The sequence below is a fragment of the Rhinolophus ferrumequinum genome, chromosome 6 (assembly GCF_004115265.2).
Source record: "Rhinolophus ferrumequinum isolate MPI-CBG mRhiFer1 chromosome 6, mRhiFer1_v1.p, whole genome shotgun sequence".
In the NCBI taxonomy this organism is placed as follows: domain Eukaryota; kingdom Metazoa; phylum Chordata; class Mammalia; order Chiroptera; family Rhinolophidae; genus Rhinolophus; species Rhinolophus ferrumequinum.
In genome coordinates this window covers 51,425,934-51,451,880 of record NC_046289.1, presented here as the reverse complement: position 1 = coordinate 51,451,880, position 25,947 = coordinate 51,425,934, and the positions used below count along the sequence as shown (strand labels likewise).

At 43.8% G+C, this 25,947-nt stretch overlaps 1 protein-coding gene across 1 annotated transcript in view; it reads right to left on the bottom strand.

The window, feature by feature from the left end:
- Positions 1–1,341: 1,341 nt before the first annotated feature.
- The window catches only part of ALDH1A2 (aldehyde dehydrogenase 1 family member A2), a 90,725-nt gene continuing 66,119 nt past the window's right edge, over positions 1,342–25,947 (bottom strand). The window contains exons 9-14 of the mRNA XM_033109258.1: positions 15,854–15,956; positions 13,999–14,183; positions 12,435–12,599; positions 11,653–11,810; positions 11,247–11,321; positions 1,342–3,171 (exon numbers count right to left, since the gene is read on the bottom strand). Coding sequence (XP_032965149.1) covers positions 3,099–3,171; positions 11,247–11,321; positions 11,653–11,810; positions 12,435–12,599; positions 13,999–14,183; positions 15,854–15,956 — 759 coding nt within the window. The 3' untranslated portion in view covers positions 1,342–3,098. The remainder of the gene's footprint in view (positions 3,172–11,246; positions 11,322–11,652; positions 11,811–12,434; positions 12,600–13,998; positions 14,184–15,853; positions 15,957–25,947) is intronic.

The window sequence follows — 25,947 nt, the reverse complement described above, 5'->3', positions numbered from 1 at the left end:
TCCCTGGCCTATTGAAATAACATTCCTTCCAGTGCAAAACCCACCTATTCTACTAAGTTCTCTTTGATTATCCTCTTTTCTTGGGTGTCTTCCTGTTTTACTACACAGTCTAGTACCTTCGCTCTTTCTGTTCTTTGGTCCCTATAATATTCTTGTCCTTTATTATCTAAAATGTCATGAAAAAGAATGAGATCATAAATATGAATGCATTGGGGGTGTTTTGGAGGAAAAGGTACACTGGACAATAACACAGAGACACTCATTGGTCATTTGTCATCACCACGTATTTTGGAGGAAAAAAGACCATAACTATATAGTTACGGCAAATGACTGATGAGTGTCTCTGTGTTGGTTTCATTAATGACATCTGTAATGCCATCTTTACTTGCTTTTATGGCAGGATCATAAAGGGATGAAGTCTGAGGAACTTAGTGCTTTGAAGAACCATCAGATTATGTCTTATCTTATTCTGATTCCTGCTATCTACAAGCTCTACAGAAACACATTTAAATTATTACCCTACGCCCATTCTCCTCCTCATTTTATTTCTGAGCAGGAGTGTGATTCACAGGGAGCCCACCTCTTATATTTCAGAGTTCAACCCAGTGCCCAGGGACTGCACTCTCCCACGCTCCATTTGTTCCTCTGAGGGGCAAGGTACTGCAGTCAGCACTGCAAGACGTCTCTCCAAGTCTGATTTCCTCTCTGGCTAAGTCATCAGCTTTTGTGTTTGTCTCCCTGGACCAGGACCTGGGTGGAGATTCCAAGGGTTGGAAGGAGGGGATGTGCAGGTCTAAAGGGTGGATGCCCACTCCTCAAAAGCTCAATTCTGAGAACACAGAGAGTGGGACAAGCCCTAGCTGGTCGGACAGTCACCATGTACAGCTTGCTTTTCACAGCTGCAAAAATATTGCATCAGGTTGCCACTTTGACATCCTTTCACCTTGCTAAATACAAATGAAGCTACTGCTACATGCCGTCAGCCATGTGAGCACTCATCGTGCAGCCCATGTTTGTGACAACAAGGCCTTAGAAACAACTCCTCTATACTTTAGCTCTCTCATGGAGGTTATTTTGAATGAAAATTGTCATTTCTTGCATTTCATATATGGTTATATTTGTTTGCCACGTAAAACAGTATGCATACAAAGATTTCAAATAGTGTCAGAAAATAAGGTCCTTGTCTACCTTACGGCATTCTGTTAGAACACCCTCCCAGGCTGCTGTCAGTAACCAGAAAGGGGAGTGAAGCTGAGAGAAGCCCCGGCAGCTGAGAGAAGGGCTCAAATGTACTTAGCATGACACACAGACTTACAAACACAGCCAAATAATCCCAAGGAGTACACAATATAAATGCTTTATTGCTAGCACAGAGGTTTCTTTTTAAGTAAATTAAAAGAAATAAATCTTCATTTTCACATTCTATATTGCAGTTCAAAGGTAACTAGCTGGTTAATGGATACGTTCACTTGGACACACGCTATAAGGGGAGAGCATGACATTCACACGGAAACTCAGAAAAGTGGCACCTCTCATCGGGCCACTGAATGCACTGTCGTTTGCAAATAACAGCATGGAGAAATTTCTTTAGAACATTGTGAATAGACAAGGGTTAGAAACAGAAAATTGGTATGGTTAGAAAGCAGGAAACAGTTAAATACAGAGGCTATATATGTGTTGCCCATATTCCATATACTCTAGGTTAAGTTTGGTACTTTTAAATAAATGATCTTCATCTAGGTGAGAGACTGGATTGGATTCGGCAGCTGGAAAGCGGGAAGAAGGAAAGGAAGCTGACTGCTCACGTTATACTGGTGGGTTTGCTGGACAGCAGAAGAGGATTGCCTGGCTGGGAGGAAAAGGAACCAGCCTGCTTCTCACCTCCCTTGTGGGAGGCCAGCAGGCAAGAATGGTATGTGAACGAGCTACTGGGCATGGCAGGGGAGGTCTGCTGGAGGGCGGCATTTGGGGTACACTGGACTGTGCAAACGGAAAACCTCGAGGCTTGGCCAGATTTTCCAAGGTTCCTGCCAGTGGATTGAGGGCATTTTAAGGCATGACAGTCCAAAGTAAATACCCTTATCACTGGGAGTAGCAAATGTTGGTGCAGTGTGGGCTGAGGGGCAGCAGAAGCTAGAGATCCATCTGCAGAAAATTCACTTAGTAAGAACTGGAAACAAAATTATTTCTGCAAGGCACCCAGGATTACCTTTTTCCAAAGTCTGGAGTCTACTCAGATCACTTTTTTTTATGGTTGATTTTAAAGAGAAGCTTCGGCAAAGATCTTACCTATCTATGAAAAACAACCCCCTCCCCACCTTATTCTGGAATAACCAACGAATTAAATGTATGCACGCACACGCACACCCCAAAACCATGCAGCAAGCTCAGAAGCTGTGAACTCTGCATCTCCATCTTCATGATCTTTCACTTGTGAATTTCTGGGTGTAAGGAAACCAGGTTGGGTCAGGAATATCCCAAGTTCTTACGTCCTAGTATATCTGCAGTGTACCAGCTCCTAGCATTTTCAGTCTGGTCTGGCTCTAACTAAAACCATGTCATGTTTTGCTTTGAAGAACTGGATAACATGAAATGGTAATTCGGCTGCAAAACGTTGGAAAATTGTTCCCGGCCCAAACATCTGCCCTAAATGAGCTCAGCTGAGATCTCCTTGGAGAAGCAGGAGGAGTGGGTGAGCAGGGAAGAGTCTGGAAGGGGGAAAATGAAGACAATGGAAAGGCTACCTTTCCTTAAGAGGAAAGTCTTTGTGACAAAAGGCATCAAATAATACAGCTCCCTTATTCAGCCACTCACTTCAGAAAGAGACACCTGATGTGCCGATAGCTGTTCCTGTTACCTTCATTCCACCTTCCCCAATATTTGGTATCATTAAGGTGATCCCTTACAGAATGCCAAGAAACTGTGCCCAGCTGGTTTGCTCTAGTTATTATGCAGTGACCAGCCTGGCCTACATGTTATCATCTAAATCTTTAAATAAGGACTGAGTGTTAGCTTTGGGTTCCTGAGAGCTAGGCCCCACAGGGAGAGCAGAGAGGGAGGGTCGTGCAGGCAGGCCTTCACCTTCCTTCTTGGCCTTCTTAGGAGTTCTTCTGGGGGATCTTTACTGTCACAGTCTTAACTTCGGAGTACTCTCGCAAACCGAATTCTCCCCTGAAAAGCAGAAATGGGCAGCGTCAGAAACCAGGGGCCCGGGCAGCCCATGGTAAGAGTCCTGGGAAGGTGTAGTTCATCACCCACTAACAGCAGGTCCTAGTGTTTCACGGAACAATCCCTAATTGAAGCCCAGCTTTCCTCTAAGGGGCTGGGAAAGCTGTCATCTGATGAGCAGTCATTGTTTCTAAAGGTAAAGGATGATTTGCCTTCACAGTAATGCACAGAAAGGCAACGGTTCCCAGCTACTCAGAGAAAGAGGCCTGAGGGTTTGCCTTGGCCCGCTGTCACCCAGAGATCCTGAGTGGGCACCCCGGTCAGTGGCAGGAGCAGGTCTCTAACACCGAGGCCGTGTTTTACCACAGGTGCACTGGTTCCTCAGGACCACGGTGTGCTTTCCTCTTTGAAAACCTGGTTCCAGTCACTGGACCAGGACGCATCTGTGCTCTGAACACTCTCCTATAGAGCTGGTCCGCTCACTGAGATTCCCAGGATAGGGCCCTCTCGGTCCGGTATTCTAAATTCCTCCTCATTGGTCCTTAGACTTAATAAATGGAAATGAACCCCCAAAGGCCTACCAGGAAGAGCACACATCACCTGCAATGCCTTAAAAACATAATCCTGAATAAACACTGTCCATAGCCCTCACAGTAATCAAAATAACTGACTGAAAAAGAATCGGGAAGTGGTAGTAAGTTGTCCCCAGAAGACTCCTTTGGATACTTCCGCTTCTGGCTCGCGGAGTCCTCGGGGATTGTGGTCATAGATCAAGGATTGTCATTCATTTAATAAACAAACATTGTTGAGCTATTAGTATGGGGCGGCACTGTGTTGGGTTGGGCGAAGGAGAAACTAAATAATTGGTCCCAGCCTCTGAGGAGCTTGCAGGTGGTTGGGCTGAGAGGGAGGGGGTGGGAGCTGGGTCACCTGTTTAAGGGGTGACAGGAGGCTGAGGCAGCCCTTCCCCGCCCTCTGGACTCGCGCAGAGGTGTTTTCAAACTGCTGCTTTAAGGATGCTGGGGTGTAGTAAAGCCTCGTTACTACAGAGCTCCTTTTCTTCATTTTCCTTCCCTAGTCCCTTCTCACTTTTACCTTTTTAATTGCCTTTTTCTTTTCTCTATTTCATCATAAAATCAAGCCTGTTCTATTTTTTTCTTTAAAGTACTTATATGTTTTTCCTTTCTATTCTTTTTAGAGTCACCCCTCTGTGACGTTCTTCCCGACACTCTCAGCAGCAGCAGCTCCCCCTCCTGTGTTCACAGAGCACCCGTCTTTACTGTCACAGCACTGTCACAGCGGGAAGGCGGCTTTAGCATCTGTCTCCCCCACAGACTTGGACCCGACTGATCTCGCTTTCAGCCCTCCACCAAACTGAGTGTGTAGCATCAGGCTAAAAGAGGGCATGTGATAACTGGGGAAGAGAGGGAGGGAGACAGGCTTCTTCCCACCCCCAATTCCCTAGTTCTACCCTGTGGACACACCATCTCTGCTAGAAGAAAAGTGAAAGAACACTTAGAGATGTATTTCAAGAAACGATAAAGAAAGGCTGTCTTTAAAAACAGTCCTTACTAAACTTATGGACCTTGGGTTCAAAGAGTGTTTTATGAACTTGACTCCAAAGGCAAGGGAAGTAAAAGCTGAAATAAATGAATGGGACTATATCAAACTTAAAAGCTTCTGCACAGCAAAAGAAACCATCGACAAAATAAAGAGGCAACTAACTGAATGGGAGAAGATTTTTGTAAACAGTGCCTCCGACAAGGGGCTACTATCCAAAATATACAAGGAACTCATGAAACTCAACAACAAAAAAACAAACAACCCAATTGAAAAATGGGCAGAGGACCTGAAGAGACATTTCTCCAAAGAGGACATACAAATGGCAAATAGACATGAAAAAAATGCTCAACATCACTAATCAGAGAAATGCAAATAAAAACCACAATGAGATATCACCTCACCCCAGTCAGAATGGCTATCATCAACAAGACAAATAGTAACAAGTGTTGTAGAGGCTGTGGAGAAAAAGGAACCCTCATACACTGTTGGTGGGAATGCAGACTGGTGCTGGTGCAGCCGCTATGGAAGGCAGTGTGGAGGTTCCTCCAAAAATTACGAATAGAATTACCATATGACCCAGCAATCCCTCTCCTGGGTATCTACCAAAAAAATCTGAAAACATTTATACATAGAGACATGTGTGCTCCAACGTTCATTGCAGCTTTGTTTACGATGGCCAAGACATGGAAACAACCAAAATGTCCTTCGACAGATGAATGGATAAAGAAGTTGTGGTATATATACACCATGGAATACTATTCGGCAGTAAGGAAAGATGAAACAGGACCATTTGTGACAACATGGATGGATCTTAAGATTATAATGCTAAGCGAAATAAGTCACACAGGAAAAGCAGAGAACCATATGATTTCACTGATACCTGATATGTAAACCAAAAACAACAAAAGAACAAGACAAACAAATGAGACACAAAAACTCATAGACACAGACAATAGTTTAGTGGTTACCAGAGGGTAAGGGGGGAGGGGGGTGGGAGATGAGGGTAAAGGGGATCAAATATATGATGATGGAAGGAGAACTGACTCTGGGTGGTGAACACACAATGGGATTTATAGATGATGTAATACAGAATTGTACACCTGAAATCTATGTAACTTTACTAACAACTGTCATTTCAATAAACTTTAAAAAAACAAAAGCAACAGTCCTGTATCAAAGCTACGAAGTTACCGTAACGGGGCTTTCCAGTGGAGACCTGCTGTAAAGGATTCATTTTGTTTCCTTCCTGGAATCCTCACATCCCTACACAAGGCTCCAACCCTTTGCCAACAGGTCCTCTGAGCACCAAGGGCACCAGAGTGGACATGCCCACTGTCCCCAGGAGAGATTGGGGTGAGCGTGCTGCTTGGTTTTCTGCGTTGGCCACTTTGTAGGAATGAGAAGAACAAACTTGGGACTGCCCCACTCAGTTATAGTTTCCTCATCAGCCCATTCAGGCTCTGGGTGTCTTTATTACCAGCTCAGCTCTGGCTCTCTCTGGACTTTTTCCTGCCCTTGGGTAATTCTGAATGTCTCTTCATCATGGACATCATCTGCCTCCTGTTTGAAGCGAGGTCGCTCCCTTCTTGTTTCCTGGCTTGTGCGTGTACTTAGGGCAGACCCTGAACTACTTTCCTCCTGCTCAGATCTCTGACTAGGTTGGGAGCAATGCAAGGAAGTCCACAGGGTCAGAAGTCTACAGAAAGCAATACGGTTGGAGCCCGTAATCTGGGTGCACAAAGCAATGGAAAATCCTGCTGGACTGGAGGTGTGCCCCATCTGGGTCCCAGGTAGCCCTCTGCTGCCATGGTGCACATACAGCCTAGCTCCAAGACAAAGGAGTAAACGCAAATCTGCCATAAAAAGAAGTAATGCCCATGGGCCTACGGCATCAAAGAAAGCCAGTGAGAGGTCGTAGGGCAATGCACAGAGCACAGAAAACACACTGGAACGGAGGATTAGCAGACAGGCATGCCAACTCAGCTCTGCCTTCAATCGGTTGTATGACCTCAGCGAGTCACTTCCATCCTCCAGGTACCTGGGCATCTCTCAGGCAGTAATTCCTGAACCTCAGCATACATCGTGTCACCCAAGAAGATTACTGACCACCCCCCACCAAAGATTCTGTTTCAGTAGGTCTGGGAAGGAGCCCAACAGACTTTGATACAGGTGGTTATTTGGCCCACCCTTTGAGAAATACTGCCGTAAGATCTCTGAAAGCCTTGAAGTTCAGATTCTTCAGCCATTTTGCCATCTCATTCCAGGGTCTTTCTCTCAATCTACTTAAATTCTACTTAATCCAGTTAAATTCTGTGGCACACACAGTTCCACAGTCAAGGAAGAACCCCACTGCTGCACAAAAGTCAGACATATTGTTATTGACAAGCTCCCATCTCTGTGTGGTCACCTTCATAGCTGGATAGTGTGTCAGGGAACAGGCACATTTAGAAGCTCAGACCCCTAGCCAGACTAGGTTATAGTCCCTAAGATGAACCAAATTTGACACACCTACAGATAAGGTAGGATGTTAGATTTTGGTATCCCTCAGCCAGCCATTTTGGGAAATAAGTCCGACTCACCCATGAAATAAACAGGGATTTCTGTTGAGGATGTATATATTTCCCTGCCTTTTTCTTTGACTTACAGCAGCATTTCTCAGAGTAGGGTCCCCAGACCACCTGCATTAGCATCATTCCAAAAGCTTGTTAAAAATGCAGATCCTGGGCCATAGCCCAGGTCTACTAAATCAGAATCTGAGAGGGGGTCCCCAGATAGGCATGGTTAGCAAGCCCCGCCTCCCACCCCGACCCCCCAGGCTGCAGGTGACTTTCTGTGCACAGGCCAGCTAGGCATGCGCATACACGCACAACACACCTGTGCGTGCACACTAACCTGCCCTCATTTAGAGCATCCTAATTATACTTCTCATCATCAAAGCTTTTGTCCTTCATTTTTAAAATGTGAAGGTTCACAGCTTTCTTTCCATTCCCTGGTTTGTGACACATATTTTATAGCGTGGGCTCTATGACCCCTTGTCTCAGAGGAGCTTAAGTGAGGAAGTAAGGAAAAGGATGGGGAAAGTGAAACAGATGAAATTAGCTGCACAGGCAGAACGGAGACAATCTCAGCACAAGGCTCTGACCCTGGGCGTTAGAGGCCAGCCCTTCAGGTAACCTGTAGAGGGCAGCCCTCTCCACAGCTCTCTGTGGGGGAGAACTCAGAGGCTCCCCCACCCTCCTTGGAGCTTGTTTCCAGAAAGTGCTATTTCCTGTCTCTGTTCCTCTTAGAGATGGGCAAGGAGATGTCAGGGACCAAAGCTGCATGGAGTTTGCAGGCCATGAGACGAACAATTCTGTCCACACGCAGGGTTACGTGGAATTTCTAGGACTGTTAGAGGGCAGGTTCTTTTCTAGGAAGCGTTTCCTACCACTCTAGGTCATTTAAAGAAGAGAAAATATGTTTTAGAGCTAAGTGGGGACAAAGAAGCATATCGTTTAGACAAGATGAAGTGAGTCTTGTCAAAGAGCACTGTTTCTTAACTATTTTTTAACTGCACTGGGAAGGCCCAGTTATTGTAGGACCCACAAGATGAATCGGGAGAGCTGTTCTTCAATATCTTGGGCCACACTGTTCTGTGTGGTTCTGACATAGCCAAGGGGAATGTTTCTGATAGGAACAGACTGGACCCGGACAGTGTCACAGCCTGAATCCTGGCAGGAAGCTTGACCATGATGAGGGCCCAGGGCGAGCCTGGGATTAGGAGCCAACAACCAGAGATGCTTGATCACAAGTGCATTTGATACTCATGATTCACCCTGTTCATGATCTGTAACAAAACAGTCCACATGAGCAGCATTCCCAGAACAGTGATCGCTCCCACCTCTCAGAGACGGGGCGGGGGGGCACACACACGGAAGGAGGAAATGAACTAAAAAGTTGAATGCAGCCTGACGAGTGGAAGCAGAAAGTGAAGACCATGTACAAGGTAGGAAGCGATACCTGGAGTTCAGGAAGACTTCACAAAAGCTCAGGAATACCAATACCTGAGCAAAGAGGATCCAGACTAGTTATGAGTTCTGGCTGTAAAGCAAGGGAGAGGTACTGAAGGCCAGACACAAAGGGTGAAGCAAAAGGCAGAACATAAATTGGTGATACGAGATGGAAGTTGGGAAAAATCCTGCCATACTTCTAAAGTAACATGTTTATTAAGAAAAGGATCAGTAATGATGACAGCAGCTAACGTTTTCTGAGGGTTTGCGAGACACTCTGTTGGTATACTTAATCCTAACATTTAATCCTCACAGCAACCCTCTGGGGTAGGTACTAAAATTATTCCCATTTTATAGATGAGGAAACTGAGGCTTAGTAAGATTAAGCGATTTGCCCAAGGCTGCACAGGTATTAAGTGCTAAAGCCAGGATACATATCTGAATAGTGTGATTCTAGAGACGCTGCCCTTCACCTCAAAGCTATACCTACATTGTGGTTTAATGGCTAGGGGCTACAAATGTCCCGCTAAAGTATCTGAAGCATGTAAACCTTCTGTGCTAGTCTTATATTTCCCTCAAACCCCACACTTCTCTCTCCCACAATGCCGTATTCTCCCTCTCCCACTGCCACCTTGCTTTGCCCACCAATCCTGAGAAAACATTCCCCTCTATTTACCCAAATATTCCTTTCCTTTAAAGACCAATGCAAATCCCTGCACCAGATCACACCTAAAGGTTTCCCGGACTTCTCCAGCTCGCAGTAATGTCTCCCATCCCTCACCTCCTCTATCATTTAGCAATCTTTTCTGGGATTCTTCTGATTCTTTCCAGGTGGATATTTCATTTCTCCAACAAAAATTTAAGTAGCTTAATGAGCCACACCTGCACCCACAGACCAAGCATCCCGTTTTGCACGTAGTACATGCTCAGCACTTGGTAGCAGACTGATTGTGAACTAAGCATTTTCTGGGAGAAAAAAAAAAAAGATGCATTCAACAATGGCAGAGGGAATGTGCATGGAAGGTATTTCCTCTTGTGAGTCAGAGAATTTAGAAAGCATGGATCCAGCTCCTTTCAAAACGAAGGAAAATTTTTTTATTTTTTTTTGGATCTGGTGGGCGGGCATCACCTTAGGAAGACCCTGGCTCCCATTCATCCTCTGAATGCCACTCAAAAAATCTATTTACATATAAAGCCTACAAGTAAAATCCCTCGAGTTCAGTTTTCCTCTGCTACAGTCCCATGTTTCAGGCCCTTTGCATGGCAGGACTCTGCCCTGATCCTGTCCCTGCAGACCCTTACACCTGGCCCCCAGGCCTCCCTACCTGAATCTAACGAGAACTACTGGTAAGTGATCTGCAGCCACTGAAACCTAGGTTCAAATCTCCGATCTGCCATTTACTGGCTGTGTGACTTGGGCAAGCTACTTAATCCCTTTGACCCTTAGTTTCTCATCTAAACCACCTGGAATATAAAAATAAGTGTATCTATCCCATAGAATCATTGTGAAAATCAAATGAGACAATGTTAGGAGAGAAGGTAGCATAAAGCCATACACAGATTGGGCATTTCATTAATGCTATCTATTAGTGTTACTGCAAACCCTCCTAGTGCTCTTCTTCCTGTAATCTCTGCCAAAACATCCTCTATGTGCCAGGAATCTGGGCCTTGAAACCTCTGGGATCTCCTTAGCGCCCACAGAATGCCCTAGGAGAGCCCTTTGAGACGGGGTTTAAACCCCTCATTTACCATATGCCCCAACCCTTCATTCCCAGACTCAAAGAACCTATCGGTGACGAGCAGGTGACCTAAGTGCGTGAATCAGGTCTGTGTTAAATGAATGACAACCAGTATTCAGGTCCCAGAAGCTATAGGATAGGTGGGGAAGATGGCGGGCTGCAGAGCTCACCATGGTAGCAATTTTGCTCTGGGGGGATGAAAATAAGCACGGAATCTAGATTTTATGTAAAGCCTCCTTGTTTTTGAATGGCAGGTAAAGATTTTTAAATACTGTGAGGCAACACAAAACATTCCTGTAGGCCAGATTTGTCCCTGGGCTGGCAGCTGGTGACTTGTTTTAAACACACCAAACTCTGTTTTGTCCCCCGATCTTTCTGTATTTGCTGTGCCTTCATGCCTTTTTTCTTGTTATTCCCTCTGCCTGGGATGCCTGCTCCTACAAAACTGAAATGTTATTTCCTCTGTGAAGTCTTGTCTGTCCCCATCAGGCGAAATGAATTGATTGTTCCTTTATGTACAAGATGTTTGACATATTTCTAACAGCGCTTATTGTACGGAATTACTGGTATGTTCATTTTTCTCCATTCCCTCCTAAGGTAAAAGAATTGTGCTTATTCATCTCTGTAACATGTAGAATGGATTAGCATATAGTAGTATGTGCTCAACCAAATGGTTGTTTAATGAATGGATGCGAGGAAGAGAATGAACTAATTTTGTGAGGATTCCTCTGTGCTGCTATTTGCAATCCCTGTTTCTCTGCAGGCAGCCACAACTTTGGACACTTACATTTCTCTCCCATTTCCAGACATCTTGAATCCCCCAAAAGGGCTCTGGGCATTTAAGGCATTGTAACAATTGATCCTGAAAGAAGAAAACAGTACTGTTAGTGTGGATTCAGCTGGCACAGAAATAATCCCACTGGCATGATACTCCTTTTTATAGGTGTCATTTTTATTTCCAAGTTTTATTTTTACTTTCAAGATGAAAAATGTATCATTTAAGATTCACTTGGATTCCTGATCTAACCAGTAAAGATGGTGTTCCCTCTCAGGGTGAAGTTGGTTGCCTTCGGTCTTTCCCATCCTTTCAAAAGATATGTGTGCATTTCCCCAGGCTCTGGAGAATTACAAGGCCCCTACACCACCAGCGGAAGGGGTGGTGGCCACAATGACGCCACAGACTCCGATCTTACCAAACAGTTCCAGCTTGCATGGCAGAGGACACTGTGAGGGCCTTGTTGATGTCGTTGGTAAAGACGGCAGCAACGAGTCCAAAGTCGGAATTATTGGCTCTTTCAATAACTTCATCCATCGTCTTAAACCTCAGAATTTCCTGAACAGGACCAAAGATCTGCAACAAAATAGTTGGACCCAACATGGTTGCCATTCCTTTACTTGCTTGCCACATTTCAAAGCAAGTGTTCCCTGCCTTCCTTATTGAAATGATGTTTAAGTTTAGCAGCACAAAACTGTAAAATATCCCAAACTTTCCCAGAATAAGATTATGCAAGAGTCTGTCCTCCTTAGAGTTTAACACTCCACCCCACCCTCCGTGGCATCACTGCGTGTACTAAAGCTGCATCTTCTTGAGCCCCGGCACTGCTCCAGACCTGAGGAAGTACTGCCCTGGATTACAGGCTGACCTGCAACTGTTTCCCGTCCTGCATAAATGTGAGGCAGCTCGGAGGCTTTCCCTTTCCTGGTCAACAGCCTGGTGACCTAATGATTGACTATTACGACTGTTCTGTTGGCTCCACAACTGCAGTCATGCAGCCTGTCTCCTGGCCTCCAGCAAGCTTCCTTGCCTTTTTGTTTAACATTTTTCTTGAGACTGACACTTTCATAGTCATATTAACTGCTATCGTACCATGTATACAACACAGAAAGACCCTAAACTCTAATATCATCTACTAGAAGTGCTCTGGAAACCATCCTGAGAAGGATGTGGCTTGTGTTAGAACCCTGTGTGCGATACCTCCTCCTTGGCAATCCGCATGTCATCCGTGACGTTGGAGAACACTGTGGGCTCAATGAAGAACCCCTTCCGGCCCAGCCCTTTGCCTCCACATTCCAGTTTGGCGCCCTCGGCCACACCGCTCTGGATGAGTTCCAGGATCTTGTTGTACTGCTTCTTATCAATCTACAGAAAAAATTGCCTAATGACTCCAAGTAAAATCCTCTGTGAAAATGGAAATAAGCATGTTCTCAAGAACCTCTCGTTTGTGATTTTTTTCAAAGCTTCGTCATACCAAGTCAAATCATATGGAACTGCTGTTATTTAAACAGTTTTGACCTATGAAAAATGGTAATTTTGTATGGTTCAAAAATAGAATTCCAATAAATGAACTGCTCTGATGATACCGCCAAATCAGAAACACCAGTTGAAGATTTCGGCAACGTTTCTAAATAATGGAAACGCTAGTGAATTGATTACTCACTGTATGGGGGAAATTTGACTTCTATAGCCAAGTGAAGAGTTTAGCAAGTTGTACCAATACTAAAAATATAAAAACGGTAGATGAGCTAACACACAACCACCTTATATGGTACTATTATACATTAAATTCTTCTGGGTTAAATGTTTACTGGAACTATTTTTACACCATTAGAGGAAAGGATTAAATTTAAAGAGTGAGGAGGACTAGCTTCTTAGTCCATAAAATAACTTTTGCTTCCCAAAAGTTATAGAGTTATCACTCAATTATGATGATAAATAATATGAAAACCTACATTCACCTGAGTTTGAAATGCTCAGCTAGACCATCAGTCTTCTCTCAAGTGGCCCCAAAACCTAGAAGCTGTTGTTTTCTTATAAGGAAAACCCGTGCTCTAGTGATCCAGATGAGATCTGGTCCACGTATTCCTTTAAAAATTCTCAAATTCTATCTATAGTTTAAAACCAGAATTCCATCTGCAAATATACCTTGATGATTGTGGAGAATCTGCAGCGGTAAAGGGTGCAGGCTGCGGGGACTTTTATTGCTCTCCCCATCCCACCACAGTGCATGGAGCATTCAGAGGAAGAGATAATCACATGGCAGAAGGAAAAGTAGACAGCCCTTCATTTCCTACACATTTACAATCTACAAAGGATCTCCTCAGAGTAGGTCAGGCTGATGGAGAGAATCCTTTGCAGCTGGAAAAAGGATAAATGGTTTCTGAGAATCAGAGATGCCCAGCCTCCTTGGCTGTGGCATCTGTAGGGATGTTTGAAGTCGAGGGGTTAGGACTGGGACTGAGTTCTAATATCAAGATCCATCTTATCATGCTTAGGTCATTCTTGAGAGTTGAGAGACTCCAACTTACCCCCACCAAAGCTCAGGGTATCCTTAAGGAAACGCTAATCCTTTAGTTTTTCAGAGATAAAATTTAGAAATGGAAAGAGTATCGTAAGACATAAGCAACGCTTCACTGGCTACATTTCCAGCCATGAAGATGAGGTAGAAGAGTGAGGAGGCAGCAGGAAAAGGAAGATGGCATTTCACTGGGTCCCATGAGAGTGAGTAAAGAAAGAAAGAGAACATTTGTGATTTCTCTACCTGGGGCCCCTGCTCAGTGGTGGGGTCAAAGGGACTCCCCACTATGCGCCTCTTGGCCCGCTCCACGCTTCTTCTCACGAACTCCTCGTAGATGGACTCCTCCACAAAGATGCGAGAGCCCGCAGTGCAGCACTGGCCTTGGTTGAAGAACACACCCTGGTGAGCCTGCTCCACGGCGTAGTCCACTACAAGAGGAAACAGCCACGTCCTCAGCACTGCTTCACCTGCGAGGGGCCTGTCTACGAAGCCACCTCCCTCCCCTCTGTAAAGCCCTGGGATAATGTCATGCTCACTGCAGAGCACAGCAGTGAGTAGCAGAGTAAAAAACACTAGATTGAGAACGCAACTTCGTTCTAGTTCTAACTAGATCCCGACGTTACTTGTTTTGTTAACTTGGACAACTTCACTTCTTTGAGTCCCTTTCTTCTGCTGTAAAAAGAAGGACTGGACTACATCATCTATACCAGGAGTCTCACACCCCGGTACTCAAGCGGGCTGCACAGGTGATGCCATGGTAGGAATCTTCTAGGCAGTAAACCAATGTGATGGAGACTCGGAAGGGAAGCTGCTACATGCGGCTCTTGCGATGCATGAATATAGGCCCAAGGTGGCCAGATTTCCAATTTAAAAAAAAACAGATATTTTAATGTAGTTTTTTGTTTTCTTAAGCACTGTGTAATATCTAGACAGGTAAATATAGTTATATCCTTCATTTGGCCTGTGGACTGCCAGTTTGCAACCCCTAACCTATGGGGCCTTGTGGCTGTTATGTTTAATGAGTATTTTGGTAAATGAAGCTATAATAGCAATGGATCTTCTTAAAGACATTAAATTTCCTCTATATTTACATGGAAATGTATAATATCACACAATAACGCTTTTGTTTTCATCTCTTATACTTCAAGATAGTATTAATAAGTCAGGTTGTGCTAGTTGCTAAACGACTGGTTGAATCCATCAACATCATGTCACTGAAGTGCCTCTTCAAGAGGACTTTCCGTATAAGCATGCTGTTCCCTTTGACAACTAGTGTAAAGCTGAAGCTGAACTCTTTGCAAATTCCAAGCGGGGGCTGCAAGTCAAGCAATTTGCTTTCTGTTGTCTCTAGTGGTGAAATTGGGGAAGCAGGATGTGGAAAAGAAAAAGGAGGACTTAAAGAGATTTTGGAATTTAATTCCCTGGAAAGTTTTTCAAAACAGAGAGACCACACTTGTGCAGAGTGAACTAGACAGCATCCTGCCTGGAGACATGGGGTTTCCTAGGTTACTGTTCCGAGTCTCCGTGAAATCCTATTGCCAAGGTATAATCACCTCCAATTTAGGTCTATTCAGACAGAACTGACCATAGTGTGTTGTCATCCTGACTGCAAGTCGTGGGAGCAACAAAAAAGTGTTGGGATGACTAAACCGAGAAGGGGGTGTGGGTTTGGGAAAATGTTGGCAGGGCTAGTGAAGCAGAATTTTTTTAATGATCTACAAAGCCACCAGGCACACTTGAGAAGTTTCTAATTTCTTGAGTCCGGTGAGAGAGATTGTATTTCAGGTGTTCAGAGGCTCACAGCCCTGGTCTTTCCACTATACAGCACTGCCCAAACCTTTACCTTTTCGATCCTGATCTATAAAGTCAAACTGGCTAATTAGCATCTAGAAAACAAACTCTATTCGGTTGCCAATTGATAAGTGCTCTTTCCCAATTTTAAACTATTTTCTCCTTAGAAGGGAGATCCAGATTCTTCTTCTTGAGTGACCCTTTAGTTTCAAAGATCTTTTTCTTAGTATCCTGTCAAAAGTGGAGGTACGGGAGAGCACGGAAGAGCAGTATGCCAGGACATACATGAAACCTGTGGTTCACTTACAATCAGCATCTGCAAAAATAATATTGGGACTTTTCCCTCCAAGTTCCAGAGTTACTCGCTTCAAATTACTTCTTCCAGCTGCTTCTTGGATAAGCTTTCCAACCTGAAAGAAAGGAAATGGCGAGAGGTTTTATGCACTGTGCAGCTGAGATGGTCAATGGCCAGAGCCAACTCTGGGCAGCAATGGCACGCAGCAGTAATGGATCCTGCAAAGTAAACCAACCTACTGATGAAACAGGAGTAACTCCTGTGGTCAACTTGTGTAGACAAGATATGTCATTGCCTCGGTGACTAGGAATGCTGTCAGCTCCTTCAGAGTCTGCCTGGGCTACAAAGAGCTCTCTTAGGCAGGGGGATACCCTGTCCCTGGGGTGTCCCACATCCACTGAGTGGTGGTGGCAGGGGTGTAAAAGTCCTGCCCTTTCAGCCCACCACAGGCCAATGCTGAGAGACCATATGTGCTCACCAGGCCACATGTGGTTGGCGGAGGCCTGAGGCCTACATTGCAATCTGACCTCTCCTGTATCCATTCTCCTTCATCAGGGATCCCTAATAAATAACCTGCATGCCCAACTCCACGTCAGGGACTTCTTCTGGAGAACCTGTCTAGGAACTGGGTGCTGTTCTACTAGAGGGCAGAGGTCGCTTTAGGGAAAATGCCAAGCCACCCTACAGCGCATACTGCCATTTGCGCTTGTTGAGATGAAAAGTGCAGAAGTGCCTGGATCCTACTGGAAATTAAGTATTTTTAAAGCTTTGAGAAGAGAGATGCTGAATTTATGTTTGACTCCTCCGTGCCCTTGTGGAGATCCTCAAGTAGGCCTACTAATTCCTCAAGCAGTGCAGAGTCGTGGGGAAGAGGGAAGGCTCTGGAGCCTGGGTTTTTTTACTAATTCTATCACTCACCAATGGTGTGACCTTGGGAAATTTATTTAGCTTCTCTGAGCCTCAGTTGCCTCTTCTGTAAATGAAGCTAAAAAATAGTATCTACCTCCGAATTTAGTTATCCTGAGGATTAAGTGATTTATCCTATGTGGCCCTTAGATCCCGGCCTAGCATACAGTGAGGGCCCCCACGTCAACCCCATGGAGGTGTGACACGCTGTGACCCTTCTCCCCTCACCTGCCCTGCAGAGAAAGGGAGGGGACTGTCAGGGGAGGCGCTGCTGGACCTCGCACAGCACGCCTCCTCCCACGTCTCCCACGTTATCTATGCGTATCGACTGTTGCTCTGTCTTCCATCCAGTCTCCAGTATTACTCATTAGCCGGATTCAATGCTTCGTGGCTTTATTATTACTCTACCTCATGGCAAACATTTTTATAAAATACACTCTCATTCTGAGGAAACCTAACCCTGGGGGAAAAAAATTGCATTATCTCTAAAAGGGGTAAAATGAGAGTCTCTTAGTTTGTAGAACAATGTTATTTACCAAGGAGTTAAGAAACACCAACAATGTCCCTAAATGCGCAGGCGTCAGCCCACCAGCCAGATTGCCCCTCTCTGCCTTGCTAGGTCGTGTCTCTTCTGCCACAGGTAAACTCCCTAGGAAGATGGGCTAACAGAGGCCCCATTCTCAGGCAAATACGCTCTCTCTCCTTGAAGAAGAGAATATGTGCACACAAGGTAAGGAGAACCTGACCCTCTGTTCTGCGAAGAGAACATCGGTTAGGTGAGAATTATGACTGAAGCCTGAGAGCCCCTAGCAAGAGTGGAAACTTGCACATAAGGGCGGCTGCAGGGGAGCAGCACCACAGGGCATCCCCGAGAAGGTGCCGTCGACGGCTGCCTGTGCTGCTGAGGAATGTCAGTGTGTGTGGCTCTCCCTGTCTGGAGGAAACCATATGAATTCATGGAGACGCTGTTTAAAGTCCAGAAGATAAACAGACAAGAGCTTTATCAAAGATAATCACTGGAAGCCATAATTATTATTCATTAAAAAACGAAAATGAATCGAGTTGGTCTGTGTCAGACATTTACATCCATTCACTCATTTAGCCTCTCAAAAACCCTAAAAAGTAGGTATTATCTCATTTTAAAGTGAGCAAACTCAAGAGTTCGAAGTCAATGGATGCGACCAGGTTATTCAGATGGTTCCTGGCAGGACCTGTTGGACTCTATGCAGGATGAATCTGAGGCCCAAGTGTGGGCTCGCCCCCCACTTTTCCTTCCTCCCTCCAGCAGTCTGCCCTTCCTGCCTTCCTTTCTACATTTACTAAGCACCTGTGTGTCTCATATCACCAAAACGTCATCCTCGAACTCCAGACTGATTTGAAAGTGAATAGAAATAATCACCTTTTGAAGACACACATAATCACAAAAAACTTATATTCTGCCTCAGATTGGCGTTTACCAAAACAAGCAGAAGCAAGGAAACATCATGGATTTTAAGACGTTGAACAAATATGTGGAGTAGGTAAAGAGACTCCTGGCCCAGGTGGCGTTACATTTCTGTTAGTCCTACTCGCGGACCTTCATCAAATCTCTCTACGGGTTGATATTTTTTGCCACTAGGAATGTTGTCCAGTGATTGTTTTCATGGCTACAGTAACTATACAAAAGTCTTGCTCAGTCTATGGTCATCAAAGAAGAATACCAAAGGATAATTTTTCCTGTGTCAGTGCTTTGCCAGCCTTTCCTTAGAAACCAAATTTGTGCTAAACACTGCAAGGCAAATCGCAGATGAATAATACCTTTCTTCTTCGTCATTGGAAGAAGGTCAGGTTGTAGCCCAGCCTCAAGAGGGAACTGGATGTGTTCGGCTACGGGAGAACCACTACCATCTGGAGTGGCCTCAGGACAGGATACTCTGAAAAAACCCAGTTCTCACCAATCTGCTTCGTTCAACACATATTCTTGGTTCTGCTGCTATGTGCCAGGTGCAGTGCTGGGCAGAGTCCCTTACCGACAAGGAACTCACAGCTCAGAGGACTCCCACATAAACCTAGCAGGTGCTCCGTAGGTGCAGTTTTGCAGTCCACTTAGGGGAAAATCTGGGTCTGTCTTAATATTAGGTCTGAACAGATGAAATTATATCTCTGCAGCACTTGATTATAACCCCAGAGTCAGACCACTCTGGGCCTTACCCACAGCATTGGGCTAGGATGCAACAACTTTCCCTAGATACGGGATCAGGCATTATATGCCTTCCCATGACACTCTCGGTGTCCAGGTCACTGTCTTTGGAGAATGTGTTACTACTCATGAATTCTCCCTGTGAGTGGAACGAGGTTAAGTGACCCCAAACAGGAGGCACTACTCATTATCATTGCCACGAGGGGAGAAGAGGGATGGGAAGGAGAACAGATGCCACTCCAAAGCAGGGGATTCTTAGTAGGAAAGAGGAACGTTTAAAAACAAAGAGTTCAGGTGAGCACTGAGCCCGTGTCTGCTTACAGAATATGATAGGTCCTGTGCCAACAAACCTAAAGTATTACTTGTACAAATCCCATGTAAAGTTTCTCAAATAAATATCTATGGAGTGAGAAAGTCTAAAAACACACGAAACACAGACACTAAACGAAGGCCTGTGTCAAATTCACCAGCCCATCTCAGAGAAAAGTAATAAGCAGGGTTCCTTGAGGATATGTGCTACACTGGTCATACTGAGCTCCTTAGTACGTGATCAAAAGGTGGAAGAAGTACATGGTAAGATAAATGAGGCTGCAAGGAAGCTCAGATCTTCTGAGTGGTTAAAAGTCCAGTCAAGAGGGATGGACTTGATAAAACCAAGCCCTATTCTGACGAAATAGGCAATCAGTAAGATAATATAGACAAACATACAGTTTGAGAAACTGAATCTTGTAAGTGAATACAGATTAATTAGGATAAAAGCACAGAGACCAAATTTTGCGTTCATTATCTTTTTTTCCTTCCAATCAGCTTTTTCACAATATACTCTTATATCTCCTGCCCTATCTCTGACAACCTGGCTAATCTTAACCACGCCCAGGTTTCTGGACTACAGTTTGGCCCACAGGAGTCAGAAGACCTTGGAGCTACAAACTCTGGCTTGGCTCCAACTGGGGAAAGCCACGTCACCTCCTGGGCCTCAGTTTCTTCATTTGATGAATGAAGGCACAAGCCAAGCAGTTAATCTGTCCCTTAGTAGCCCAGTTTATTGGAAAAGTTAAAAAAGACACAAAGGGCTCTTGGAGCCCCTGCTCAATCTGAGAGTCTGTCTGCAATTCTTCTGCATTCTTTTAGCCTTATGGAGCACAAGTAGTTTTTCATAAAAGCACCACAGCTGCACTGAATGGTAGGGGGAAAAAAATCTGATCTTTTTTTTTTCAGTTTCCCCGATTAGAGCTCATTATGAAAGAGTAAGTGATCGTGTTCTATCGTGTGGTTGCTTAACTTTGCACACACTGCAGGGTAGCTCAGCTGTATCCGTGGACCCCAAAGAGGCAAGGACAGGGAACTGGGGGCTCCCCCACACATAATGGAACAGGGCTAGTTCTCAGCAGGAATGTTGACACAGATCAACTCTGAGTCCCATCCTGGTTTTCAACAGTCTTCAAGATTGGTATCAGGCGTATCCCTGGACAAGCCACAGTACCAGAATCATGTTCACGGCACTGCAGCAGGCTTGGCGCTGTGCAGGGAAAATAATTTTATACAGGACAAAAAGAACACGGACAGCTGTCTATGCCCTTTTTATTCAAGGCTGTTGCTCCCTGAACAGTTTCTAAAGTTCGGTAATTTTTTTTTCTATTCATTAGTTAATTACTCATATTGGCATGGGTTTCTTTTCAGAGATATTTCTTTTTCTTGATTAGTTAATTACACACGTCAGGGTGGATTCCTTCTCAGAGCTATTCCAACTTTTTAAAAAATAGAAAAATCTCTAGTCGAGCTCTCAATAAACTGGTTGAAGATGCCTGCTTTCTGCAATATATTTTCACTTCTTAAACCCCAAACAGATTGACTCTATGCTTCTTCCCTTCTCTATTTTCTTAATTTTCATTGGTGTACTCACTAGTTCTGACTATGATGGAAATAGAAATGCCAAAAAATGTGTATAACTGAGTATTTCTTGTCTTTCTGAAATATCCAGAACTAACAGGCCAAATCAATCTGTTCAGATTCCCACCAGAAAGTAATAGGACCAAGGCATTTAAGCAGTTCCTTTAATTTAGGTGGTAACAGCAATTTCAAAACTTTACTTGTGAAATTCAGACTTTGAAAACCAATATAGCCACTAACTACATTTCCAGCCTCTTCCTTACTGTTCCCACCACTACACACCCATCACTCCAGCCACGGGAAACCACCTGCCCTTTCTAGAATATGGCTCTGTGTCTTTGTATAAGCTGTTTCATCTGCCCAAAATGCCTTTCCTCCCCTTGTTTACTTGATAAACTCATTTTTCAGACCTATCTGTGCCACCTCCTCTGAGAAGCTAGCTTTCTGGACCTACCCTTCCCACAGGGTTTGGGGTTCTTGCTCAGCTGGCTGATCCTACATAACTCCCACACTGTTTTTGTTTAATAGCTGTCTTCCCCACTGGACTAAATTTGTGAGGGACTCTGTTGTGTACACACACAACACACACATAGACACACATACACACACACACACACACACATGATTTTCAACATGGGCAGGACATGACAGCTGCTCATGACGTCCTTGGAAATCAGAGAGCGTGAAGTCTTTTGGAAAACAGAAGTGAGAGATTAGAACACAGGACACCTACGTCCAAGGCTCAGCTTTGCCACAACTAACAGAATGATCCGGAGCTTTCCTCTTCTTACTTACCTTTGGCTTAAACCTCTGCATCTTTAATGAAGGGCATGGCTTCGTGATTCTAACGCTGACGGCAAATGGGCATTCTCAAGCACTCAGACGCTTTTTCTATGTCTGGTCTCTACCTCCAGAGATTCTGATCTCTGTCTGGCATGGAGCAGCACCTAGGCATGAGTATTTTTAAAAAGTTCCCAAGAACATTTTAATGTGCTGCTAAGGTTAAGAACCACGGGATTAATGAATCTGTAAGGGCATTTCTCTCATACTGTCTAAACTTTCACTGTTAGTTCTATTTTCTAATTTAACATTAGCATTTATTGAGCACCTATTCTGTGCTGCTTGTTCTCACAAACAATATTTAATCTTCATGACAATCCTGTGAGGCAAGAATGATTACCCCATTTTAGAGTAAAAAAAAAAGAAAGAAAGAACAAAAACCAAACCATGACTCAGAGAGGTTAAGAAATGACTTGCTGACAGGCAGTGAGTGGCAGAACCAAGAGTGGGCTCGGGCACCCACACCAGGCTCTTTCTGCTTCTCTCTGTGGCTCCTACTTCTCTTCTCTAGATGTTCTCTGGGAGATTGGGTCCCCTCTGCCATGACTGGAATTCTGATCACTTAACACATTGTCCACAACTAACAGAGACATTCTTGACCGACTGCCCTGTACATTTAGCCATCCTTCTATTACATAAGACTCTCCCTTTCTATTTCAAATACATTTTTAAAATCGAGATTTTGATTTTTTTGGTCTGCTTTGATAGGAACAAGCCTTGCATACTTCAGTCAACGGTACTACATGTCAGTCCCACAGCCAAGGTGAACTACAGAGAGGGCATCTTAGGACCTGTCCGTACTCAGCCTGAGCTCTGAGGCGAGAAACCTACTACAATCAAGGAGTCGCAGGTAGCAAGCAGAGACTACAGCATACTTCTTCGGCATTCAAGTTTAGACTTAAGTATTAAAGAAGAAAAGGAAGAAAGTTAGTAATTTAAAAGCTGTAAATCCAAAGGTTTGAACACATCAAACTGGTATATTTGATTCAAATGCTGGATGTTTACTAGTGGACTCATACGACCTTAGAAAGAGGCCCATTAGCTGTTGTGAAAAAGAGCTAAAGCTGTAGCAGGCTGCTTCTTCCTCCGCCTACAGAGAGGAGGTTGCACAGAGAGAGCTGACCTGATTCATCACTCAAGCAGCAGAAAGGGTGTCCATATCATGCAACGTGACATTCATCTCACTTAGGAAATGAAAGGAGAACCCCGGCTGCGTAAATTAGAATCAGTGATAATACAGCTGTTAGCTACAAACATTTGTTTGGCACGAATCAATCTGGACTCTCCTGTAGTTTGCTTTGATGGTCTCTCTACTATCTTGTTGACTAATGATGAAATCATGGTTTGTTAATCTAACGGAATAAAGAAAACACCATACAAAGCAAAATGCAAACTGTTTTCCTGTACTTTATTGAGGTTGTTTATTGACTCTGTGTTTATTAGAGCCCCTTTGCATTCACTTATTAAATATTTACATGTATTTAGCTGTATAAGTAGAAATTAATCCCACCTTTAACATGAGTAACTCTGTTTGCTTTAAAAGGCCTTTTGCTAAAGTAAATGGAAAGGAGCCACCTCAAATAAGCTTCCTGTTGCTGACTGTTCCAGACATTTTGTGATGTACCAACAGGTCCCCTCTCCCTAGGGTACACATAACAGGAGCCATGTTCAAATCTATATTTAAGTGACATGTTCCCTCTGAGAGAATCTATACAATTTCGCAAGTAGCCTACAAAATTTAAAAAGGGTAGATGGATAAAGAAGTCAAAAACTGTAAGCTGAAAGGGGATTTGGGGATTATATGATTATTTCATTTGCCTATGAAAATTCTCCACTTGCCACTATTAATATGGATAATTATAAGTTGGCTTTCATATTCTAGACAAATGCTCCTCCCTCAGGTCCTTTCTTGTCAATGATATCATTCCAGAGAAGAAACTAAGAGATACTCCAGAGGCCACAGGATTGGTTCCCCTCCGAGTGAATGTAAGCCTCTCTAGACAGAGAAATATCAAATGTAGGCTCTGTCACAAAAAATTCAGCTGACACTTGCTCTATGCACACTGCTGTACGCTACTTCGCTGTTGTGAATCTTCCTAATAGCAAGACACTTCACAGGGCCTCCTTCCACCGCATCCTCTTTGCCAAATTCTCCCTTGTCTCCCTCTGTTCCCCCATTGAATAGCTGCGTCTTTGAAGGTGACATATTGAGTTGTTACTGTTCTTCTTGTGAAGGGGAAGAATTTCCTATGTTAAAGCTACAATGAGAAAGCTCTCTACACCTATTAGAATGGCCAAAATTAATGACCATACCAAATGTTGGCGAGGGTGTGAAGTTCTTAGAAGGCTTTCTTATACGTTGCTGGTAGGTGTGTAAGTTGGTACACCCACTTTGGAAAGCAATTTAGTAGTTTCTAACCTAGTATGATCCAGCCATTGCATTCCTAGGTATTTAACCAAGAGAAAAGGACACACACACAAACACACACACACACACACACACACACACTTGCACATGAAATGTTCATAGACGCCTTGATTTATAGTAGTCCCAAACTGGAAACAACCTAAATGCCCTAAATGTCCATCAACAGGTAAATGGGTAAACAAACTGGGATATACTCGTAACTATAAAACGGAATTCTACTCAGCAATAGAAAGAAATGAAGAAATGAACTGATATATGCAATAACATGAATGGATCTTAAAATAATTGTATATGTAAAATAACTGAATAAATTAATTAAATTTTAAAATAATTAGAGCCTAAAGGGGAAAGAGAACAAGTGAAGAGGGAAAAAAGAAAGAAAAGGTGGTGACAATAAAAACAGAAGATCAGAGGCCAACAAAAGAAAAGATGTCAGAACTAAAATGAGGCAACATTTGAGATTATAAATCTACATAAGAATAAAGCATTATAATCACGGTAGACGTTGACCCGTCCTCATTTAAATGCACAGAAGGTAGAACAAAATTATTGAACTAAGGACTCACTGAGTGGGTAAGGGAAAGGAGGTCATTTCCACAGAAGAAATGGCATATGCAAAGTCACAGAACTGTGAAAAGTGCTTCATATTCGGGGGTTTTCAGACAGGCTGGTAAGGCTAGAGAGTAGGGGAAGGTGCAAGGGCCAAGTCATAAGTCAATGAGTCTGTTACCTTAAGGAGCCTGGACAGCCAAGTAGAGATATCATCCACGCTGCAGTTAGACACAGAAGTCTGGAGCTCAAAAGAAGGGCTAACAATCATAAGGGAGCTATTTCAAAGAAATATTCTAAATGAAATGTTAGCATTGACTCACTCCCTGGATTATTTTCACATTGGTATGTAAAAACATCAAATGGGCCAATTAGGTTACTGCGGTTGAAAAATCTTCTATACTGATGGTCTTACAGGGAAGAGAGTCGAAGAGGAACATGGTGGTCAACTTCCATGTTTCGAAACCAATAGTTATGAGTAAAATGAACCTTGGAACTTCTTTTAGGAATAGTGCTTTCATGCAGATAAGGACTAAACCAACAAAAAATTCCATATGGAAAGAAAATCAGACCAGCTCAGCCAGGAGGGTAAAATTATCTAGGAATTCATTAGCTGAGTCCCTGTGTTCCCTTGAACAACTTCTGCACATAATGGTCCTGGGGGCATAGTGAGGTTGGTGCCACGGCATTAGAGCTGTGCTAAACCTATGAAATCCTCTGGGGAACAGACCTGGAGCACAGAGGAACTAGAGAAGAGAGGGAGGAATAAACTCATAAAGAACTCAATTCTATCTCATATGCTGGGTGAACCTGAGTTGCTTTGTTTGTAAAATAAGGAGTGATTTAAAGACACCTTTACCAGAGTCTGGCATGCAGTAGGGATTCAAAACGATTGTTGGATGAAAGAGGAATCTTAGTTCTAAGATGAACGAAGTCATCTCTTTTGTAGCTAGCAAGCCTGTTAGTGCGTAGGGCTACTCTAGCACACGAGGAGCAGGAATGAGAGAAAATGTTATTAACTACACACAGACTGAAAAGCAGCAGAGGAGCGGCCATGTTGCTTGTTCATCAGGTGTATGTATATAGTTCATGGAGATAAGTCTTAGCACTTTACAGTTGCACTGTGTGAGTTACAGCTTCTATCTGAGAAATATAATCAGAGCAGAACTCTGCTTACAGGGCAATTAGTTCCTGAGTTCAGTCAGCTGTTTTCCCAAATTGCCAATACGGTATAGTTTTGTAGTATGTATGAACTTTTGGAAATATTTGCAAACTTCTAATAAAATACTGGCATTTTTTGTTTGTTTGTTTCTT